Source organism: Molothrus aeneus, chromosome 1 (assembly GCF_037042795.1).
Source record: "Molothrus aeneus isolate 106 chromosome 1, BPBGC_Maene_1.0, whole genome shotgun sequence".
In the NCBI taxonomy this organism is placed as follows: domain Eukaryota; kingdom Metazoa; phylum Chordata; class Aves; order Passeriformes; family Icteridae; genus Molothrus; species Molothrus aeneus.
In genome coordinates this window covers 64,944,401-64,956,444 of record NC_089646.1, presented here as the reverse complement: position 1 = coordinate 64,956,444, position 12,044 = coordinate 64,944,401, and the positions used below count along the sequence as shown (strand labels likewise).

Here is a 12,044-nt window from a genome sequence, read left to right as displayed (position 1 = left end):
AGCACTGGTGAAACTTCCCTAAATAGTGTCTCTGGTGTTGACATTAATGGTATTAATACCTATGAAGCTGCTGGCAAATTATATCAGTCACATTCTGAGGATCTTAATGGGACCTCAGGAAAAATATGTAAAAGATTTTATAGACATTGCAAGAAGCGAGGACTATGAGGCTCAGTGATTCACTCATGACTCTTATAGTCACTCTGTGATGCCCTTTTAATTTCAAAGACTTTCAGATACCTGAATTCAGGCCTTGACTACTTCTTTGCCATGGAACTCAGTCATTTAGCAATGGAGAGCATGATGTCCAATGTTTAGAGCTTTAGCAGAGTTTCCAGCTACACCACTCATCTGTGGTGTTCTTGGTTTTATTCGCAAAGGACAGCTTGTTTTACTAGTATAATTCAACCAAAGGATTTGTACAGTTTTTTGACATTGTTCTCCCCCTTGATAGAGGGATTTTTTCAGTTTAGCTTTGGTTAAGTTAATGTAGCATAAACTGATCTGAAAAAAAAATAAAAACTTCCTCAGGACTGTCCATAGACCATAATATACTGGGTTAAATTAGCTTTTTATTTTTTTTAACCTCACCATGTTTGACAAGATATTAGTCAACTGACTTAGCTTTATTCTTTTAATTATTAGATGAGGGAGGGAATAAATCTCCCAACTGGTTCTACAGTCTTTAAGAGATCCCTGTCTGGTTTGAAAGGCATGGAGAAACCTCAGCTGGGCATGGAGATTTGATCTCTCATCCTATGTCTCTGAAAACAACAAGCATTAAATACCATTATTAAATGTAACCTAATAAGGAAATTAGTATTAAGGCAGAGTATTTGTCACTTCTTTTTTTATAATGCATGTGCAAGTTCAGTAGTCAGAGAAAAGGGTTAAGCCCTTCAAATTAACCTTTTCTCAGCAAAGCACCATCAGAAGAAGAGATGTTTGTCATTCTAATATTAATGCCTTTTATAGCATGAGGAAGCAAATAGATTGGGTTTTTGTGGGTTTTGTGGGCAGTATTTTGATTACTGTCATACAGGTGACCTACTTTTCCTCAACACTATGTCCACTATTGGAAAAAATAGCCAGACAAATTGTAACAAAGCTGCATCATCTTAGATAGGATGCTGAGATTCAGTAGCTGTCTTCATTGGTCAACACAAACTAGATTTACTGCAAAAACAGATTTTAGGAATGGGTTCTTCTGTTTGCCAGTAAATCTTGCTCTGAGTGCTGTGTGGAGGGAACTGCCTTCAGTCAGAGTTTGTCTTTAGCAGGTCTGACCCTTAGGGGAAGGAAAAGGGCATTTTTGCATCTCTCCAACAGATGAGGGATGGAGGGGGGAATAGATCTCCCCTGTGATTGTGGGAGTCAACCAACATAGGTTGTGGGAGTCAGCCACCCCTGTGGCCTCCTTCACAGTCACTTCAGTAGCAGATTGCTCTGCTGAAGGCAGCCCAGGAGCTGCTGCATAGCCATCACTCTGTCCTGATGGATGAGGCAGCACCTGACAGGCACTTCTAAGGGAAATAACAAACGAAAGCTGTGGAGAAGGAGCAGGAAGGGCCTTTTCTGTACAAAAACACTTGCAAAATCCATCACTTAGGGTTTGTCAAAGTAAAGGTAGTTGCTGAATGCAGCAGCGGTTATTGCAAAAGTCCTGTTTTGGGCTTGTGCTACTCATCCTGGTTTAGATTTCCTTCACTGAGAAAAATTCCTGACAGACACGAGTACCACTTACTGGAGCACCCCCTTTCCACCTCTGATCCTAATGTTTTCAGCATCACACAGAAAGGCAGTGCACACACCTCAGACCCATGGGAGCGTTTGGCCACAGCAGACACCTTGTCCATCGCCTCCAAATGCTCACAGTGAAACCACTCGTGAACAACAAATAGCACAGAGCTGTCAGAGGTCTTGACTCTGAGCTTGGGACTTGAGCCATTTCTGCTGAGCACCATCTCTACCATGCAGCTGAGTCCCTCCAAGTCACCCCCTCTGGTTTTTTATTCTTCAGTATTTCTTTTCCTGCCAGTGCCCCCTGGTTTTATTTGCCCTCACAGACAAGGCACAGAGGCTGAATACCACCACTCCATGGCAGGGTTTCTGCTGGATTAATTTGTCAAATCACTTCAATAAACAGCACAGCTGGGTCAGAAGAGAGAAGCAGGGCAGAGGGCCACAGCCCAAGGCAGAGTAGAGGGCAGGGAGCCTCTTTCCTTCCCAAATAAGATCAGTCGCTTTATGTAACATCACCTGAGGAAATCCAGGACCAATAAAGGCAGAAGACATCTCAAACACAAGTCTGTCAGGATCTGGGGCTGGTCTAGTCACAGTCCAGTCTGGAACAGATCACAGTGTTTCACAAACTGCAGTCACATTTTTTTTCTCATGCTTGTGCTAATTTGGATTTTGTACATGTTAATGTTCACATAATAAGCCAGAATTGGGTTCTGTACCTGCATTGTCTGTGATATGTTTTCAAATTGAGCCATTCCACCAAAGCATTTCTCTCTTCCCTTTATGTGATTTAGAACATGCTTATCTCTGTTCCTTTTCACATTTTAAAGTCTTTATGTTTGTCTTTGTCTCTCTGATAATGTTATCTCTCTGCTTTACTTTTAATATACTGTTTTGAGAACAAAGTGACCTTATTTTGATCTCTCTCATTTATACATTTATGAGTTTCTTTGTCCTTTGCAGGCAGCCATTCGAAAAGAGCTTAATGAATTTAAAAGCTCTGAAATGGAAGTTCATGAATTAAGTAGGCATCTAACAAGGTAAGCTGAGAGATTAATTTTTTAAGACTATAAATGAATACTGTTGTTTTCAAAAGAAAATCAAAGCCAGCAGCTGTTTCTCCAACATGCACTGAACACACCGTGAGGTCTAGACAACATTTAGAATTACAGGCTGTAAAAGCAACTCACACAGGCAAACACGTGCTGCCCCATTATGTGGAGTTATGCAGGCACGTGCCATTTAATGAAGTATAACCTGGGGTTTTTTTAAATCATCATGCTGCATATCTGTTCTTCTGAGATGAAAAATTTAAAAAAAGAGCTGGTGTCAGAAGGAGGACAGGGAACCCTTGTAGAGCACGTAGCAAAGTCTGGGTGAGTGCACACTGAGCCCTGCTGTGTGTGCAGCTGTTCCACACCACACAGATCCCACCCACAGATCTCTCAGTCTCGTCCTCCACACCTGGCCATTGATGCAGTGGGGCATGGCAAGATCCACACTGTAAGAGAAGCACTGTTATTTACACCTTGGGCTTCTTTTTAGTTTTAAAAGTAGAGACTGAACAAATTATCCATGAGCCCAAACCAGACACTTTCCTCTCTGATGGGCTAGGGCTGAAGTCAGGTCTTTACAAATCAACACTTTAGACTTTAAAGACAAGTGTTGGGTACTGAAGACAAGTGACAGTGAGATCTGGTGTGAAACTGGAGCTGCCCTTGTATTAATGTGTTCATCAGTTCTGTGCTTATGAAAAATGCAGGTGGTACTTTTAGGAAAAATACAGAAAAGCTTAAGGCAAAATTAATTTTGTATTAGAAGATTTTTATGTGTATAAATTAATAATTATATTAAAATTCACCACATGTATTATGCATATATTACCTTGCAGAAATGATCTCCCTTTTCCATCCTAGCATGTGCTAGGCTGGTTGCACTGGGGTTTGTAGTGACGGAGTGCTGCTAGAGACAAGCCAGCTGTCTCTGAACCACAAGGTCTGGGAGAAGCCTTAGGATGTACAGTTGACCTAGATCTGTTGACCCCAGTGACTGAACCTTTGAGGGACATTTGGCTCCTCCAGGGCAAGGTGACAAATGTAGAAAGGATGAGGCTGTTTTAAAGGGGGTGTTGCTACAAGTAGTCAAGCTCCACTGAGAGCTCCTTTGAATTCCATGAAGCCTTTAGCATCCCACAACATACAGACTGGTTTAGTTTTCCAGAAGTCTTTCCGGCTGCTTGGCTTTCACAGGTTTCTGCACAGTATTTCCTTCTCTTCCAGTGTTGGAGTAAGCAGTGACCCTTTAAAGTTTGTATCTGAAAACTGCTGAGCAGCTTGGACTCAGTAATTCTGGGCCAGGCAGAGAGCCACAGCTCACATAACAGACCCTGGAATAAGGCTTTGCCTGAAGAATAGCAGGACTTACTGGTTCAACAAGTGGCTTTGGGAAAACACACTTGAAGGAAGCATGCTTAAACAAAAGAGAGTATTTCCCTTAAATAAACTTAGATAAATCACCATTATAAAGTCATTAGCAAGGTAATGAGCTCTTCATGTCATTAAGCAGTGGCAAGAGCAAAGAATGTGAGCATCACTTTACTAGTGGGACATTAATTAATTCATAATAGAGTGAAAAATCAAAGCTTAAAAAATGTGTATTTGCAGATCTGACAAACCAAGGCCTTCTGACACAAGGTGCCTTGCAGGAAGGGTGGCCGTTTTAGCTCCATTTATCTCTTTAGCCTCCAACATTAAAGAATAATCATGGTTAAATTGTATGTAAATCTTTCTGGCAAAATAGCATAAGGTTTGTCTAAACCAGACAATTTTTGTGGAGTCAGGCCTTGTATGGCCTGGAAGAGGGCGAGCTGATCTGCTATTGCCCACTCAGGGATCCAAGGATAGGATGGACCCAAGTGTATGAATGTCTCTGGTAGATTTTGGTGCAAACAGCTTACACCTATGAACTGTGAGTCTGGCAAGGGCCAAGAAAGTGTGAGTGTCTGTCTGTTTTGGGTCCTCTTGCTAGCATGGCTGATGTCAATGCTGCAGGAATTGAACTGCCTAATGGTGTCACTGTAGCAATTAGTTCTCCTACTTTTTATGTGCAATATACATGTGAGGATATTATCTTACTGTTTCTCTTTTTTTTTCCCCCTTGGGTTTTAGGTTTCATAGACCGTAGCAGATCAATTCTACCTGACTACTATGCCATCTTCAAAACATAACTAAAAGGAACCATAAGTGCTGGTATTATTCACTTCCCTGTTACGTACAATGTAAATCTTCCGAACTGCCTTTTTAAAAAAAAAAAAAAAAAAAAAAAAAAAAAGTAGAAAAATAAATATTAAAAAAAAGGAGAATTGTATTTACATGTGATGAGTACTGCAGCATCATCAGACCTGCTGGTTCAAGCTTAAGTAACAGAAAATACCCCTGGTGGGAAATTGTGCCAAGAGTTGGCCGCTATGTATAGGACTTTCCCGGCATGTGGATTTGCCATATGTGTTCAAGCCCAGCTGGTGGTGCAACCATTGTTGTCTTCAGGCACCCCTCATCCTGACAAGCCTCTGTCATCAAGCCTAGAGAGCCCTGAGACGTGTTCAGGGAATCACTTGGCCTGGGTGAAGTCTCCAAAAGATGAGCCCCTATGGCACTAAAGCACTTACACCAAACACTCCTTTCAAGCTGAGAGCACCTTATGAGGACAGTGAAGGAGTGAAACTCTCCATGGGCCAGCCCATCTGTGAATATCATCTGAGATAGAAAGGTATTTCTTTCCCTGGAGAAGTTTTCAGCCAGTCAGTAGACATTATTCAGCTTCCAAGCAGAAAAATCCTCTGAAGAACAGGACTCCCTACTGAAGGCTGCTTCACTTCTAGCAACTGTTTGTTTTTCATCTCTTTCAAGTATAATTTTCTAAACCCGGTTGTGAGCCCATTAGCAGTAAGTGACAAGAACACTGAGAACCAGCAAGCAAAAGCCCATCTCTTCATGGTCACTGCATGGCATCTGCTCTGCTTGTAGTTTGTCTTACACCCAAACCTTGTGACTGTGTGAGAGCCAGCGTGCCCCTGGCAGCAGGAAAGGCTGGGATTGCCCTCCGGCTCTGCAGAGGGACATGCAATAGGAGGGGTGGGAGGTTCCATGGAGGATATCTAATGTCTCTCTATCAGGTGTCTCAAGAACTGATCCCAAACTCACACTGAGCAAAGCATGACAAGGTATGTTACCTGGCCTAACAAATGGAGTCTGGGGCATTCTTATGGATGGTGGGACTTGTCACTGGTACCCACAGCTGAGGCATAAGGACAGCAATTCAGAGGTGTTCTGAATTTATTGGTTCTAACTTTGGTTTTAATTTATTTTTATTATAGTGGTTTAACACACAAACTGACCAAGCAGAGCTCGGAGAGCTGGTCACTCTGGGCCTGGCTTACTTGCCAACTTAAGTGTGTGCTCTACAGTGAGGAAGCACACACACCCTCACTGCTTTCAAGAATATGTCTAAGAGGCTTAATTGAACCTGGACACAATTAAGTGCTTTTCTGAACTTAGGCCATCACCTTCCAGAATTAAGTCCTTAACTAGTATAATGCCAGCAAACTGGGGCAGACATTGTCAGGATTCCTTTCAAGCTCTTACAGGATACTACTATGCCATGTTTTGGGACAGTGGCTGAAAGCACTGTAGCAACATGACTGTAAGAAGTTCCAGATTATTATTCCAGGACACCTTTTCTTCCACAATAGCTATTTTCCTTTGACAGTTTGAACAGAGAGGCCAAAGTTTTTTACTACAGAATAGTTATTTCTGTTATTCTTTTACTAATTTTTCCTTTCTCACTGTCTTCCATGTATCTATCCTCTCTTCTGTACTCCCTTTCCAGGTCCCCCTGTTCCATGCTAACATTGCCCTTCACTGATTGCAGGCCAAGACATCTCTCACCCTTGAGCATTTAATGCTCAAGTGCAGTGCAGTGTAGTGCCAAAACTCCTGCCTCTTCTCAGGCCTCACCTCACTCCTCTGGATGCAGGAGTATGGCCAAAGGATCTGCACAGAGCCCATGGAGTGGCTCTAGCACCCAGCCTGCCCCAACAACCCTGGCAGTGAGGGTGGTGCCCTCCATCTGCTCTTGGTGGTGGCACTCAGCACCTTGCAGATTGGCCCTCCAGCAGAGAGAAGCAAAAACTTTTCATTCTCATCCATGGCCATCCTTGCAATACTGTGGATTATTAGTTATTAAATGAAGATTGGCTGTTGTAGGATGGAACATCAAACAAAAGTAAAAAACAGGTGGTTTCTGGTGCTTCCCTGGATGATGATTCCTGAGGAAATGCACCGTGATCCCTGTATCACCAGCTCACACTTGCTTTAGATAGAAGTTCATCAGCAGTGAAAACCTTCAGTGTGCAGTGTTATCAGCTCAGTGCAGCAGAGGCAGGGCACTACCAGCCAGGAATACACTGCTTTGGGGTTATTGTCATGAAAGCCTCAGTTCTTGTTTATAAATTCATTCACATACATATGCACACAAGTTAAATAACTGCATCAGAGCTTTAAAACAAGGAAAGGAAGTCTTTATGCTTTTAACTGCACAGACTGCACTGCATTAGCAAAGAGCTCCAGAACAGAGCTGTTCTGAAGAACAACAAATCCTTGTGTTCCCAGCATGGATCTCACACCTGCCCTGGCATCTCTAGTGTAGAGGATCACTGTGAAATGGAAGGGACACTGTTTAAGGAGCAGTGGTGACAGGAAGCACAGGACTTGGTAGGCTAGTGGGAGGGAAGGTGAGGGTTTGTTTCATTTTTATTAACAAAATTAAGAGGAAGGAGGTGGAAGTCACAGGCTGCTGCTGTCTGTCCATTGTTAGTGCTGGAGTCCCCAGGGCAATGATCACTCTGGGCACTGCCACTGTGCCCCACAGGCACAGCCCCAAGCAGTGCCCACACTGCCAGTCTGACACCCAAAATAAACCCTTGTGCACTGTCTGAGATACATAAGAGCCAATCCTGGGTGATGGTCAAACATTCCCCAGCACCTTCATCCCAGTGAGCCCATGGCAGGTCCCTTCTGACCACTCAGCAAGTTGCCACACTCAGCCTTGCCCATGATTTTGTGCTGTCCCCAGGGCAGCTCCATGCAGCAATGCTTTTTTTATTTTTCCTTATTTCTTTTGTTGTTTTTTTTTTTTACTTAACTCCTAGCTGAGCAGACACCATACAGAAGTGGAAGAATTTCCATATTTCTCCCCAGATGGAAATAGAGCTTATACCTGAAAAGGGTGAAGGTGAAGAAAAAGAAGCCATACAAGGTGTTTGGCACTGCAGTATCACCAAACTGACACTTCATCTGCTTTCAGCTTCAGTGGGTCTGGGTAGTTTGCAAAGTTAACCTTTGCCAAAGCATTCCACAGCAGGAATGTTCCTTTCAGGGCCTGAACACATCCTTGGTGTGCACACCCACCACTGGCATCCTTGGGAAGTTGCACACAGACTGGGAAACTGCTGGTCCCTTTTTTTATAAATCTGGTTTCTTAAGAATTGTTTTCTGATCTGTGAAAGCCATCTCCATCATGGCAAAGGAGCTGTGATTCTGTTGGCAGTAAAGGGAAAAAACCAAACAACAAACAGTCAATGATTTCTCTCCTTTGACCTGGATTATGTGTAGGACATAATGATGGCATTCCTGCCAAGACTGTATTAGCACAGTCATCCCCATTCTGATTGGAAGGAGATTATTAGTGGTAGTAAAGAAATTACACTAGGTTTAGAGAATGGGAAAGTCAACACAGAATAAAAATTACTATTCCAGAGGTAATCCATCTCCAGAGGTAATAATCAAGGAATAGAAGCATTTTGGTTATATCTACCAAATTCTGAATACTTAAAGTGTGCAAGTATTTTGACATCTGCTGTATTTGGCAGCCTGCAGAATAATGAAGTAGAAATGGGGACTAAGGGGTGGCTGGGGAGGTGGTGAGGATTGAAAAAGCAGTTCCAAAAGATCTAGACAAAAAAATTTGGTTGTTTGGGAAAAGTGATGGTGAGGAAGCCCAACAGTGGCACACCTTCACCAGAAGAGGGTTGCAGGGACCTGGTGACACCATTCTGACTCAGAGGGAATGTGGGCTTTGTGGCTTTTGCCCACCCTACATCCCACTGGGTGGGTACTTGCAGTCTGAAGAAGTTTCAGGCTGCAGTTTGCTGCGAAGGAGCTCAGGCCAACTTTTGGGTCTAAGCAATTCCTAGTGAACACACTGGGCATTATCAGAAGAGAAGGAAGAGGCAGGGAAAAAGAACATAATAGACTTTTAGCTATTTTATGTTAACTGAAACCATTTAGTGAGGCCATTACACAAATAAATCTCATCCTAATCCATGTGTAACCACTGAATTCTGTCATCACTGCAAGTACTCACCAAATTCACCCTTCCTTGTTTCTACAGCACCACCTGTGCAATGCAAACACTATAAACCAAGAGAGGGGGGAGCACTTCCAACATGCCTAGTGAAGCTTGCACTCATAAAAATAGATGGGCAAGGTGGAAACCCATAGTTATACATGACTGGGGGCTCCCTAACGTGCCTGCAAATAAAATAACTTTGTATAAATAGCCATGGGAGATGACTAGGCTAATAAAAAAATCAGGAAAGAAGGGAGGACAAATTATTTTTCCCAGGTGTTCAGTCTGCTTGAGCTTGGAACAACTTCTGTAAACAAAGAGGAGGTGACGGGCACATACCCTGTGTTCCTGTGTGTCCCAGTTACTCCTGCACCAGTTGCATTTTCCAGTTGATATCCAAGTGTATGTATATAGATTGTCTTTGTATAGGAGTGAGTGTGGTGGCTGTCAATCGTGATCTTCCAGTATTGTAATTTAACAGATTATGGCTGTATGAAAATGATGTAAATAACTAGAAAAAATTAAACTGGATCTCTATGTCCTAGTTTTTGTACATACTGAAACTGCATGGTATTTAAATTATTGTTTGTCTCTGATGTATGCAGTTTCTTAAAAAAATTCATTTAAAAAAAGCTTTCTGGTGCCTGTGTATTTTATCACCCTCTGTCCCAATGACTGACAATGTAACACACAGAGGCACTCAAGGATACCAGCCAGGCTCTCCCACACCTCCATGGGAGCAAAGCAGGAAAGGGAGACTTCCCAAAGTGGATGGATGGGACAGATCAGTTGAGCCCCAAGCACCATGGCTGGGCTGGTGCAGCTCAGCAAAGAAGGACAAGTGGTACCTCAGCTGCTGAAGGGGTACCTGGCACCCCCCCAGTGAAGAACAAATCCAACAGTCTGCACTAGACACGCACAGGCATCCAAAAACCCCACAACCAAACCCCATCTGTCACCACAATGCTGCTGGTGTAGGCTGTGCCCTGCCAGGGCCAGCTGCCAGAGTCAATGTGCAGCACCAGTAAGTGCTGCTGCTGTTCAGCAGATTCCTGCACATGCATATCATGTATTCCTATTTTTTGTTACCCTTCTTCCCTGAGTAGCTTCAGTGGGTGACAAGTCGAAGCCCCTGTGTAGTGAAAAGAGGAAGAAAAGCTTTCACAAGAGTAAGTACATACCTTCAAACAGGCTCACTGGCCCCCTGCAAGGGTGACAGCTCTGCTGAGGCTCTTCAGTGTTTGGAACTGATGGTGCAAACATTCTGACCCTGAGGAGATGAGTGACACTCAGCATCCTCACTGTAAGTGGCAGCTAGAAGCAGCTCCCCTCCCCTGACAGATGCTTCTAATAACACAAAAACTAAAGAGCCATCTACTTTAACTGACCAAATTCTATTCCTTTCCCTTGTAGGAAAAAAAACCATGATCAAAGTTCTGGTATTGGGCTTTTTTTGGTTTGCTTCCATCTGGGCAACTTTTCACCTACCTCACAAACCTTGTTTTTGTGTGTTTGTATGTATTTCCATTCTGACAGCCAACGAGTTTTGTGGCTATCCTGTGAGATGTGGATAAATAAACAAAATTGTAGGTTGTGACTAAAGATCCCCTTCCTTCACATCGAGCTATGGCTTCCATAGCAGCAGTATATAGTTGTTGGGTTACATACAGTAATTTCTGTGCTTTAACAAGAAAATTATTGCTGAGAATACATTGTACAGGGAATGTGAGAACACAGTCCAATCTCTTACATTGAGACCTCTACAAAAGGGATGGGTTTTGTTTCAATGGAAGCATTTCATAAAAGCAGTCTGAGTGAAGGGATGTGTGTGTCTTCAGTGAAGTCCATGTAATTACTAACAATCAAATTGAAATCCAATGCCATCTGTAGGCAGGAAACAGAGGAGGCTGGAAAACAATTCTCCATTTAACATACACACCTGCACAAACACACTCTGCTTCTTGGGGCAGTGCCTGGCTAAGAGCTCAGTGCCCTTAGCACAGGTGTAGGGCTGGATTGCTTTGCCATCATCTCCCTCACTTCCATTTCTCCCCTCTGCTCCTCAAATCAAGCTTCCCAGACAACCAAGCCCAAAAACAGTGGCGTGGCCATGCCCTGGTCACACAGTCGAGCTGGTGTGTGTGGGACAAAGCAGCTGCCCTGCTCCTGAGCAGTGGGAGCTTCTGGTGCAGGTGTCAGCGCAAGGTGCAAGAGGTGCAACAGCACCCTCAGGCCACACAGACCAGCAGTGCCTTCAAATGGTACAAAGCTGCCTTCAGAATTCTTCCCTGACTGGCAGAATGAACAAAAGCTTGGCTTTTAGGTAAATTTGTGCCACTGGAGCTGTGGTGTTCAGAAGGAGATCTTTGGTTGAAGCTGTCCCATGTGGAGATGACAGCTGATCTCCTGTCCACAGAACACTGCTCTGGATCACTGTTACTTTAGGAGCCTTTGAATGACTATATTTCAGTTACTTTTGTCTCCATGCTCTCCTGCTTTCCTTTCCATGCAGTCAGGCCCCTTAATAAAATCCAAACCCCTCATCACTTTTAAAGCATCATCCTCTGACATCTGCCATTACTTTGCTTATCTGGAGTTTCCATAACATTTGGACATCAGCTGGAAAAGAATTGGTGCATGCAGCACGGGACAGCACTGACATGTGGCACCACGCTAAACCTCTCTGGAGAGAAAGCATGGCTTGAGGGGAGAAATGGATCAAATTAAGCTTAATTTTCTTGTTTGCAAAGCCCATTAAGATATTTGGCAGGGTGAAGCTTGGGGAGGACAGCTTTCACTCTCCAAAATCAATGCTTCACTGCTGTCTCTGGGGGGGAAAAAGCATAAAGGAAAAACAAAAACAACAACCTAACACTTTTTGGGTTCTAAATGAA

General features: G+C 43.4%; 1 protein-coding gene across 8 annotated transcripts in view; it reads left to right on the top strand.

Annotated features, from left to right (window-relative positions):
• The window catches only part of PHACTR1 (phosphatase and actin regulator 1), a 306,781-nt gene that overhangs the window by 291,617 nt on the left and 3,120 nt on the right, over positions 1-12,044 (top strand). For 6 of the 8 annotated variants that reach the window (XM_066558445.1, XM_066558456.1, XM_066558474.1 and 3 more), the window contains 2 exons: positions 2,707-2,783; positions 4,911-7,945. In XM_066558445.1, coding sequence (XP_066414542.1) covers positions 2,707-2,783; positions 4,911-4,926 — 93 coding nt within the window. In that variant the 3' untranslated portion in view covers positions 4,927-7,945. The other 2 variants (XR_010784429.1, XR_010784435.1) reach the window with 2 other exon arrangements.